Source organism: Parasteatoda tepidariorum, chromosome 2, assembly GCF_982258835.1.
Source record: "Parasteatoda tepidariorum strain Cologne lab strain chromosome 2, Ptep-v5.0, whole genome shotgun sequence".
Lineage (NCBI taxonomy): Eukaryota > Metazoa > Arthropoda > Arachnida > Araneae > Theridiidae > Parasteatoda > Parasteatoda tepidariorum.
Window position 1 is genome coordinate 64,979,226 of NC_141756.1, and position 12,844 is coordinate 64,992,069.

The 12,844-nt window shown below is 32.6% G+C and overlaps 1 protein-coding gene across 1 annotated transcript; it reads right to left on the reverse strand.

The window, feature by feature from the left end:
• Positions 1-10,696: 10,696 nt before the first annotated feature.
• Positions 10,697-12,566, reverse strand: LOC107451943 (solute carrier family 35 member G1-like). Its single transcript, XM_021145315.4, has one exon. The coding sequence runs from the start codon at positions 12,547-12,549 to the stop codon at positions 11,578-11,580; it is 972 nt and encodes a 323-aa protein (XP_021000974.3). The 5' UTR covers positions 12,550-12,566; the 3' UTR covers positions 10,697-11,577.
• Positions 12,567-12,844: the final 278 nt, after the last annotated feature.

A 12,844-nucleotide genomic window follows, 5' to 3' on the forward strand; every position in this document is an offset into this window, starting at 1 on the left:
CCGTGGGGGTGGGGTGTATGCTAAGCTAAACGTTACGTAGACTCGCATCGATTGCGGTCGAAGCCTGGTCTGTAACTGTAAGTTACGGTGATTGTAAGACCAAGCGTCGGATATAACTCAAGGGAATGACGAACCTTCATGTGACGAACCTCAAGGGGATGAGGAACTTCAAGTGTTGAATGAAGTCCAAGTGCCTTGTGATGAAACAGAAGTGTTGGATATGCCTCAAGTGTTGGTTTAATCAGAAGTGTTGAATATGCCTCAAGTGTTGGTTGAATCAATAGTCTTTGATATGCCTCAAGTGTTGGTTGAATCTCAAGAGCCCCTATGCGTGTGTTTTAACGTGGATTTTTCACTCATTGCACCAAAGGAGGATCAAGAATGGGATACATCTGATACTTTTTAAGCAATTTTTCGGAATCTTTGAAGGCATTGGATTTACGAGTAGTTGTGAAACACTGTAGGAAAAAGACAGTATCCATTTAATCCAGAAGCACCATTGGATTTATCAGCAAAAAACAAACAAACAAACAAAGGAAACGCATATGTAATGTAAATAGTGTATAGTATTAATGGTATTATATTGTATGGTAAATTTGAGTGTATTGTATTATAATATAAGTAAATAAAACCCTCTGGGGGATATTTTTTTCACAACTGTTTGTTATTCTTTAAGATTTCATTTTTTGTGACATGGCCAAACAGAATGTCATAACACTTTGTGGACAATCAGAATGTCTCACGCCTTAACACTTCCTCCTTTTTCGCGTACAAAAGGGGATTCAGAGCCAATCCATTTCATATTCCCCATGAGGTGTTTTTTATTAAAATCTACTGAGATTTTTTTTCCCTTCAAGATCGCAGAAATACAATAGCGATAGCTGTGTGAAACATAAGGTTTATTTTATAACCGTCGTTGAGCAGCAGACCCAATTTTATTGGTTTATGATCATATATGGCAACGTTACTTTTAAAAAGTAACGAGTAAAAGTACAAGTATTTTTAAAAAAAGTAACGAGTAAGAAGTAAAAAGTTCTTATTTTAAAAAGGAACGTGTAAAAAGTACAAGTAAAAGTACAAGTACTAAACAAAAAAAGAAATGATTTAAAAGTACATTTCTAGGAAATCGAAAATTCAAAGTAACCTATAATTTTATTGAATATTATTCTTATGCTCTTTAACGTTTTTGCAAAATTGTTGTTATTTATTTAATTATTTTTAATTTTGAAAGTTGTGGACATTAATTTATTTTTAAATTCGGATGAATATTATAATATAATTTTATAATATAATCGTATAGTGCAATTTTAAAATCAAATATAATTTTAATATCAAATTTTTTTGGATTTGCACGAAAAAGAAATTTTAACTATTGATTTTAATTTTTAGTTTTTTATTTTTATTTATTCAAATCACCATTGATTTAAAATTGTTTTATTCTATAGAAACGCGTTTTAAAAGCACAAACATAAGCAAAGCAAACACGGGGTTTCATATAGCTTTGTGATCTTTGAGCTAGTAAAAAATAATTGCATGTGCAGAATAAGTTGAGACAGAACAGTCTACAATTTTATTTGTAACAATGCCTAATGCTGAAGTCATGCGAGAAAATCATTTTCCGAAAATTTCTGCCTAACGGAATAATTAAAATTTGTAAACGAATTTTAGTATCAGCGGCTAAATTAATACCCTCGAGTTTTCAAGAGTTAAAATAGTAATTATAATAGTTTTCAATAGCACAAATAGTTATGAAGTTCTTAGAGATTTGACTGGGCTTTGTTTGACAAGGTCGGGCATAAACATAATTTTAGTAAAAAATGCACTAGGTAAAAACGTATTTAGTAAAAAATGTATTAAGACAAAAATTAGTGAGTTCAAAAAGAAAATTGAAAAACGTAGTAACAAAATCCAACATTTTTTATTTAAAATGTATTAAATAAATGCATAAAACTCGAAAATTAATGAAAATGACTTGCTAATTAATATTTTTATTCATTTTGCAAAATAATTGCATTTCGAAAGTGGTGTCACTGAGTCTGCTGCGAGAATTTCTCAGAACGTGCTTAGCCACGCTGAATAAGGGCTCCACGGGAACACTAGAAGGTACTGTAGTATTATATTTCACATATAATTTTTTTGCGATTGGATATCGATTCAAAATTTATATGCTTTCCGTTTCGACATTTGAGCTCATGTATGCCATAAATTCTTCTGTCGCTGGTGATTGGCATGATGTTTTCTGCTTTAGAAAATTTAAATTCCCTGGGGGTTTTTTCTGTTACGTATTTAGTTATAGCAGGGTGTTCAGCTTGGACAATTCTTTCCAACTTTTTTTGTAGCCTCCTCCCTAGCTTATTCTTTCGACCAATTAAATTTGATGCTAAGTACCAGACCTGCAGCAAACAATAAATCGTACTGCGATTTCACATCGCAAAACCTTTCGCAGTTCAAAAGAGACTTTTCCCTTTCAGGAGTGACAATTTTCAAAGGTCAAGGTATTTAAACACGAAGTTAGCAGTGAATACATATATATTGCACATTAATTTTATAAATTAAAAAAAACATAAGCATTTATTTTTAATTTAATCTTTTTTTTTTTAGAAAGCTTACCGAGTTTCAGAAAAAAGTAACGATTTCATTCGACATTTCCGTTACATATACTTGTACTTTTCCCTAAAAAATTAACGAAAGTACAAGTAAAAGTACTAAATTTAAAAGGTAATGAAGTACAAGTAAAAGTACGTACTTTTTGCTTGTACCGGCGGTACAAGTAACGAAAGTAAAAGTACTGCCATATATGGTTAGCACAAAATAAAGTTTCACGAAAATTCGAGTCTTGTATTGGGAAGAATTGAAGATACTGTAATAATTCTTCTACAGCGCCCACAATAGATTTAACAAAACAAATAAAGTTAACAAAACGGAAAATATATAAGATCAGAAATAGTTAAAATAAACAAATGTTCATCACCGAGAGTTTATGTCCTGTCTAGGTGAATAAGAAGATAAATTCGCAATAAGTTTATAAAAGTAAAAAAAAAAAAAAAAAAAAAAAAAAAAAAAAAAAAAAAACTACTGAGAAAATTAAGTTGTTGTTGTTGTTAATTTACGTCGCACTGGAGCTGCACAATGGGCTATTGGCGACGGTCTGGGAAACATCCCGGAGGATGATCCGAAGACATGCCATCACAATTTTGATCCTCTGCGGAGGGGATGGCACCCCCGCTTCGGTAGCCCGACGACGTGCGCGCGAAGTCGAGCACTTTACGGTAGCACAGTTTAACGAGGACCAATACCGCACACCCTCGGTCCCTACGCAGACTGATCCAAGTGGTCATCCACCCGCACACTGACCGTAGCCAGTGATGCTTGACTTTTGTGATCTGCTGGGAACCGTGTCTTAACGATCAGTCCACTGCGGACGAGAAAATTAAGAATCATCAAATATTTATACGCATGTTTAAACTTGTGAATATAAAAGAATGAAATAGATAAGTGAATAAGAATGAATAAATAGAATGAATTGCGAATATTATATTACACAAAACAAGGTTTTGCAGGTGCGTCGTGTCCAGTTTAAGCCACTCGCTGAGGATTTGATCACGCAAACCCACCAAATTGCGCGGATGTCGATTTCGGTGTTTTACCCATTGTTCTAAGATGTCCCACAAATTTTAAATTGAGTTTAAATCAGGTGATTTTACAGGCCAGTCGACTTGTAATTGAGTGTCTGAGTGTTCAAAAACCAATCACATATTCTTCCAGCCCAATGAACTTTGCTGTTGTCATCTTGAAACATAAGGGCATACTTTTCATGAAGATGTTGACTGAAAGGCAATACTTGATCATCCAGAATGTTCAAAAAAGCACGTTGGTTCATGTTAGTAGCCACCTAAGAGGGGGCCTAATCCATAATAATAATAATAATAAGAAAACAAACATGACAGACCAACCTCCGGCGTGAACCTGACCTTGTACTCAGTCAGAATGAAATGCTTCATCTGGTATTCGGTGCATTGGACGACGTGCGTCGTTTAAATAAAGGCAAAAACTTGATTCGTTAGACAATATTAAATTCCACCAGTCAGCAACTGTTTACGTTCGGTGAATTTAAGACCACTGAAGTTGTGCATCTTTATGTGCTCATGTGGGCAATGGACTCTTACCAGGTGCTCCAAATGTTCATTGTACGCAAGTGCGCCTCAATGTTCTCTCACTTATGGTTGGGATGGATCTTCATTAACAAACTGAAGCACTTCCTGTCAGGTTTGGACACGATTTTGCTTGACAAGTCGTGTAATACGTCTCCGGTCTTTTTCATGCAGAATCATTTTCCGACCACAATTCTGACGTCTTCTTTCGTGACGACGTGTATTACACCACTGCATGTAGACTCGCTGAACAATACGCATCAAGACACCAACAAATCCAGCAAGTTTATTCACCGTATGACCACGGGAGCTTCCAAACACAATTGTCCCTTTTTGCAAAAATTGTCACATCCTTACACCTACCCACATTTACACACAATTTCCGCTTAAGCAAAAAAACAGAAACATCTCACTGATGGCTACTTGCCTTTCATCATGTTCAGGCAATGACCACGTCACTTGGCCTATGCGTTATCTCACGAAATCTAACGATTCATCGGTGTCATATATATATATATGCACGACTCCGTTCAAATCCTCGATTCTTCTAATATTCGAGTACACTTAACGAGTACTGATGCCGTGAATACACCAGCCTTTCACAGGCTGAGCATGGGTGGTCACTCATCCTCTCACTGACCGCAGCCAGTGATGCCTGACTTCGTTGATCTACTGGGAAGTACGGCTTACGATCAGTCCATTTAAGTACTCAAATAAATAGAATAAATTCTTGTCAAATCTAAAAGTAACGCGATTGGCATCTCGAATATAAGTACAGATTGCGGTGGAAAACGGAATCGATATTTCTGTGCTTCAGATTGATTGTTAGAAGATTAATAGCCTTCGGACACGAAGGTCATTTTTACATTCTTAGCATCTGCCAGAGGCTTAGAAGTGGATTCAGGTAAGCATTTAAAGAGATATACACCAATTTTTTGCAGCTTTTGAGCTTAATCTGTTTATTTATTATATACGAGTTTGAATTTTTGTAACTATTTACGAATGCCATTGAAATTTTTCTTGTGAGAACCACTGATTAAACGTTTCATTTCAAAGCAATTTTTGAGATTAAGAAGGCAAGCCTAAGGACTTGATCCATATATATCATTAGACTTGTCTATGCTATTGGGGCCTCCCTTTCTGACCGGTCACACCATTCACTTTAAACTCTGTAGCCTTAAAGTTGGGGGTTCGAATTCATGGTGATCCTGATTTTAACTTTGCAGTACTAGATATCTTTTTATTCACGTCCTACTAGAGCTGCACAATGGGTTATTGGCGATGGTCTGGGAAACATCCCTGAGGACGATCCAAAGACAACATACATATGCACACATCCTGTTATACAAGGAGGACACACTCACATACCATCCATTCATCAGCAGATCGCAATTTTGACCTGAATCAGAGCACGAATCTCCGATTCAGTACCCCCAAAGATATTGATTTGTTATGGGAACTTGGAGGACATTGAACGTGTGCCAGTTACCATCTTGTACACAGGGAATCTTCGGCTGGCGAGGATCGAACTCACGCCTTACCAGCCAGACTATCCCAATTGTGAAACTTTGCGACATCCTTCTCTAACTTGTTCTATCAGTTCCCAACTTATAAGCAGCACTTTAATGAACTCACGAGCCTACATACATACATTTACAACCATAATGAAATAAATAAATAAGGGGCTTCCCTGGTCGAGCTGTATCACCCACCAAACTTGGAAGTAGAGGGTTCGAACTCTGCCGAGGATGAATCTTTGTCCTGTTCTTCTCGTATTGTGTACCCTTCTACTTGACAAAGGCTTATAAGCCTTAATTGAACACACAAGCCTGCAAATGCATGCTGTATCAAATAAACACACAAGCCTGCAAATGTATGCTGTATCAAATAAACAAAACAAACTAATAAAATATATAATGATGTGTATAATGATATATGATGATTCAGTGGAAACATGAATAATTTTTTACGAAACTATGGGTTTTTGTGCACATTTCTTTAGCATGAAGTATATAAATCTAAAGTATGGAAAAGTTGTAACATTTGAAGCAAAATATTTTTGTTTTAAAGTGTAGAATTCGACAGCAAAAACAGTTCACCTGGAATAAATTTGACAAAACAAAGGTAATCTTTTCTTCATTTATAAATTATCTATTAATCATGAATCATAAAAATATGTAAAAAAGATTTTTTTAATTAAAAATACAGACCAGTATTGCATTGCACTTCTAAATGTTTTCGTATCAGTCTGCAATGCAAATAACGAAGGAAAATGTACTTTAAGTATCATACGATTGACAGATGGGACCATAAATATTAAAATACCTTCAATTAAATTTTTGTGTTGTGTTCTATTAGGGCGATGAAATTTTAAATAAGGTGAACTTTAAGCAATACTGATAAGCTACATTCTATTTCCAGGTGAAATATTTTTCCATTAAACTGTTTCAAAGTGTTTTTTCATATAGGTACTTTACAAGTTTCTAGAAAACTCCACCAGATAATAGCACAATACAATTGTACGAAAATCGCGGTAATTTTTACCAAAAACTTTCTAATCAACAATTTGAAAATGTGGCTTATCATATTCCTTCAACTGAAGCGGTCAATGTTACAAATTTGCAATTAAAACAAATATATAACTGGCTCAATTGTGGAAAGATTGTTTTAATTGCTTTCAAATTGTTAGATTCTTTTCTTTAGGCAGTCTAGAAAATTATTCGGTATTTGATAATCTGTGAATGATATTCCAAAATCAACAAAAAACTTATTTCATGAAATTGTTACATACCCTTTTTAACATAGACCACTTCAGTTTCAAAATTCACTTTTTCTTTGTTATGCACTTACGCTATATTTTGCCATTATTCATTATAAATTTAAACTGCTGTTGAATTTAGTACTCATTTTAAGGTGAAAAGTTTAACGATAGTTGAACTTGAATACTTAGCATTTTGAAGTTTATACTTTACTTTTCATAAGTAAACTTTAAACACATAGACGCCGATGGAAAATCGGTGTTCTATTTATAGACCTTCTTATGATACTCCAATCACAAGCAAAACTATGTTTTGATGTTTTTTAATTTCAAAAAACAGTCTAACAGTTACTAGGAAATCTTTTATATTATGGAAATTATATTAAAATATAAAATCCAAAAAAGGAGTTTTAACTTCTTTCATTCATTTTTGTAAATTTATTAATAATTGATAAATTAAAGTAATTAGTTGATAATGCAAATTAAAGAAATTTCAATGATTGATAACTGTTTCTCTTAGATTTAAATAATTCATGTAAGTCTAGATTGTAAGCAATCATAACAGCAATTCTTGAAGATACCGCGATTGACACGATGGCTTTTTATTATTATTAATAATTTTTTTAAAATCAAAATTCACGATCAAAATGTCATGATACTTACATACCTTATTTTAATCTCTGCTTACAACCCAAAATCAGCATGTTGATAATGCATCCCTGCTTATAGTGCATAATTTTTATTTGTTATTTTATTTGCTATTGTTTCCATTTTATTTAAATAAATCAGAGGGTCTTTTTGTGTCCTCGTTCCTTCTCCTGCTTTTATTTTTGGGTCACGCATTTTTTAACGAATGTTCAGTACAGCGTTAGTGCTAGAATTTTTAGGTATCCTGTGTTTTCTCTTAACTCGTTCTACGCCAAAACTGACCCCAAGCTTGAAGCATTGCATCCAGATGCCTAGTAGAGATCTTGAGATTAGTGGTGCAAGTAAATCAAATTATTACGTATTACGTAATAATTTGACGTAATAATTTATGTAATAATTACTTATTACAATAATCAAGTGTTACGTTATTTTTTAACCAAAATGTTCTAATTGGGTGTTACATTTAAAATGTAGTTACCTTGCCCTTCAGGAGTATAATTAATAATAATTATAATAATAAAATGCTTCAAAAATTGCAATTTTCGAAAAGATTTAAATGCTTTTCTGTCCAAGTAAATGAATAATTTGACGTAAATTATAATTTGACGTAATAATTTACGTAAGAATTACGTATTACAATAATAAAGTATTACAATAATAAAGTATTACATTATTTCTTAATCAAAATGTTCTATCTGTGTGTTATATTTAAAATGTAGTTACCTTGCCCTTCAGGAGTGCAATTAATGATAATAATAATGAAATGTTTTAAAAATTGTAATTTTCGAAAAGATATTAAATGCTTTTCTGTCCAAGTAAATAAAACTATCTTTTTCAAGAAATAGTATAGAAATTGTGGTATTAATAAGTAGCTCTATCTGGAACATTACTCTTAAAGTACTTCTATTAAGTTTCGCACATTTCCTAAAATATTATTTAACGTTTTACGCTACTGAACAAGTATCGTATTGTTACTATTCTTGGAACCATCTCTCATTATCGTAACATTTTGTGCTCTTAGCCCTTTAAGGACCGTAATCACATGATGGCGAGATACTTTCTTCATAGCTCATGCGTGATTTCAATTTGGAAAGTTTTATTTCAATTTTTAAACAAAATTAGATGGCAGTTGAATTCCATTGTGATTTCTAACTGACCTTCAATATGTGCTTTTGGTTCCAGTTATTTATTATTCTTTTATCCGTTGTATTTAATCATGTTAACAATTGTGCATGTTCTGATCTTTCAAAAGGATTGTGTACGTGCAAGATTGTGCTCTGGGCTTTTGCTTATATTTTGACTTAGTGGAAAAAAAGACAGAATGTTTATTAGTTTAGATATGTAGTTTGCAGTTTGGGGCTCAATAGATAGTTTTTTGTATGTTTTAGGTCAGTTTTTAAATTATTTTTTATTTGTTTACTTTTATAACTATAGCAGACATTTTATTACGGTATATTCAGGTACTGTCAATGATAATATACTGAAATTTTCAGTGTATTTAATTGCAGTAATGATTTTATATGAATTTTTAAATTAAATTAGGCTTAACGGGAAGAAATCACCCTGTCCCATGATTACGTATAGTCCCGAAGAGGTTGAGCCTGGAAAAGCTCTTCATTTTCCTTTCTTCAGAATCGGTTAAGATTTATAATTATTAATAATTATAGGTTTAAGTTTTTTGTTTTAGATTCGACAAAAATAAAATTTTTTTTTTCTCTTTTGTTAGTCAACTTGATAAACGTAATTTTTAAAATTTTTGTTTTATTATTCTACATATTTTATTTATTTGATGGAATTTTTATTTTATTCTTTTATTTCAATTATTTCATTCTTAAATTGAAAACTTAATTTTTTTCATTTTATTTCATTTATTTACTTGAGTCTTAATTTCATTTTGTTATTCTACATATTCTGTTAATTTAATTTTCGGTTACTGCTATGTCATGAGGCTTGATTATGTTTTTTCGGTTACTGCTATGTCATGAAGCTTGTTTACTAGTTCCAAAAACATTTATTTATAACTCATTACTAAAATAAATATTGCTATCATTTTTATGATGCTTCAATTTTTTTTTTGAAAAATATAGATGAGGATCAATCTGATACATCATAAATTATAAACATTTAATTTTGAAATGTTTTAGAATTATTTTTGCAATGAAATAAGCTCAAAGAACAGAACTATAGTTTTAAAATAAATATAATTAAATAAGAACTAAAAAAAATGACGTTTTTAAGGGGGCCTAAAAAAGAAAAAATAATTCTTTTTTGTCACACCTAAAACGAAAAGGTATATAAAACATAAAACGCGTCTCCTTCAAAAGACATGGATGGATTTTCTTAAGGAACAGAAGCTAATAGCAAAAATGATGTGCCTAACGTTTTTGATTTTAGGTGTGCTAAAAACAGGATTATTTCCTCTCTTTTAAGTCAGTTTTTGAAAACTTTATAATTTATTACATTATTTTTTTCTTGTTTTTGTTTCCGGACTATACATTTTGTTTGCAACGTGTAGAAAACAATTTCGATATGAATTATCATCCGATACAAAGTGCCAGCTAATATTTTGGCACTCCAGATAGCCTTGGCACTCCAGAAAATGGTCTGAATTTCGAGTGATGATAAATTGAATCTGGAAATAAAGTGGGTTTGTTCAGAAAAAGATTGAAACCTATATTGCGGCCATGCAGCACAGAGCTCCAATTGAAACTTTAGTTATTCTGAAAATAGTAGAAAATCAGAATAACGATATCAATAATACCGCGATAAATAGCTCTTGTAATGGTTAAGAAACTATTGGAATTTGTTTTTTTTATCAAGCATAAAACTCCAGCAGGGATTTGAGAGCTCCAGCTAGTGGAAAAGTGGTCAAATTTTTTATTACAAAATTTATCAACACCAGAACAAAGCAAAATCTTAAAAACGCTGTAAAATCTGACATTTTTGAAGATTTTATATCAAAGAATGCATTTTGATGAATATACTAACTATGTTAACTATTGAAATGATGTGATTTTATTGACTTTAAAACCGAATTTGGGAATTTATGCCAATCAAGTTTTGACTTATTTGAGTCAAAAATACTATATACTTACTTAAAACATTCAATTACAATACATTATTTTTTAATATTTCCACGTTTCGCTTTTATATTCGTATTGCCCGACAATGAATTAAACTTATCATATAGATGACAACCTTATAGGTGAATATTCTGAAAAATATCTGGAAGACGAACGATAACATCATAGCCACATAATGGTCTCATAATAGTCACTAGAGCTGCTAATTCACCTTGCAAAGCTTGAGTCATTAAGATTTGGTTTCCATAGTTAATGACAGCTAAGCGCATAATTAAAAATCCCTGTATTCTACAGTCATGCCATTATACATCCGCTAACTTCTATTATAATAACTGTTTTTAGGATAACAGAATCCAAAATTGAACACCATAAATACATGATGAACGACCTTCAACCTTCGAATAATAATTATTTGACTCGCATTTAAAGTTATCGACTCAATACCAGCTAGGAGGCAATAAGCTAATTTCTTAGGTAGTCAAACGATTATCTAGAAATCCATTTTTTAATTCCACTCAAAACAAAGGAAATTCCAATAATTGTTGAACCGATGATGCTATATTTATCTGGGATATCCTTAAATATAAAAGTCTGAAAGAAGAACGATAACATTATATCCATACTCGCTCTCATAATAGTTACTGGAGCAGCAAACTCACCTTGCAAGGCTAGAATTAGTAAGATTTGGCTCGCATAGTTAAACACAGCTAAGAGGATAATTAGAAATCCCTGTATTCCACAGTCATGCCATTTGATTTTTCCGGTAATTGCTATTATAATAACTGTTACTAGGATTCCTATCCATCCTAAATTGAACATCACAACAACATGATGAATGTCCTTCAGCTTTCGAATAATTATTATTTGAAACGTATTTAAAAGCACTGACCCAACACCGGCGAGAAGGCCATAAGTTAATTTTTAGGTAGTCAAACGATTACCTAGAAAGCCATTTTTTAATTCCACTCAAAACGAAGGAAATTCCAATAATTGCTGCACCGATGATGCTATATTTATCTGGGATATCCTTAAATATAAAAGTCTGAAAGAAGAACGATAACATTATATCCATACTCGCTCTCATAATAGTTACTGGAGCAGCAAACTCACCTTGCAAGGCTAGAATTAGTAAGATTTGGCTCGCATAGTTAAACACAGCTAAGAGGATAATTAGAAATCCCTGTATTCCACAGTCATGCCATTTGATTGTTCCGGTAATTGCTATTACAATAACTGCTTCTAGGACTCCTATCCACCCTAAATTGAACATCATAACAGCATGAGGAACGTCCTTCAACTTTCGAATAAATATTATTTGAAACGTATTTAAAAGCACTGACCCAACACCGGCGAGGAGGCCGTAAGTAGTTTCTTTGGAATAAGCAATCGTTTTTCCTTCGAAAATGGCGAGGAGTTTTACAACGAAGCATATTCCGACGATGGTGAGGATAAGTATCAAACCTTGAGAGATTCCGCAAGGTTCTTTCAGAAGTAGTTTAGCAAATAAAGCTACGAATGCAGGATAACTTAAAATGATGACTGAGGCTTCTCCAAGAGGTAGAAAACGGAATGACGTGTAACTGAGAAAAATATGGGTTGCTCCCAAAATGCATCGGACAAAAATTGTAAGTCTTTCATGTTTTTGTCCGAAAACATTGCCTTGGAATTTAACAGCTTCCGGTAATGAAAAGAGAAAAATTCCGATAAAGCGGATAAGCACCAGTTGCGGAGTGGGAATGTTGAACATGTATTTGACCAGCAAAGCAGTAGAAGCGAAAAACAAACCTGACGACCCTCCCAAAAAGAGTCCTTTGAAAATGGAGAAATCACATTTTGTAACTGTTACTGATTGTTCTTCACTTTGCACCAAAGTCGGAACAGGAAAAGATTTCTTCTTTCGAAAATTCATGTCAACCAACGAACATCTGAAATATGGAAAATATATTAAAACACAATGATGTTGCATATGATGTATTAAAAATTGCATATCATGTTCTGATTTTGTTCTTGAACAAATAAAGATGCTAAATTGTGATGCCATTATAGGCAATTGCGATGTATTATACATACATATTTCCACGCTTGTAAATTCCCTTTATATCAGAAATTTAATCATTTTTAATCTTTCCTAATCACTCTTTAAATTGACCCTAACAGCAAAATAACTTGAGCCTCATAGGACTATTATTCACGAATCTTGTCTC

What these genes read in the sequence shown, in the direction of transcription:
- LOC107451943 (XM_021145315.4), bottom strand. Translation starts at nt 12,549, where the DNA reads ATGAATTTTCGAAAGAAGAAATCTTTTCCTGTTCCGACTTTGGTGCAA.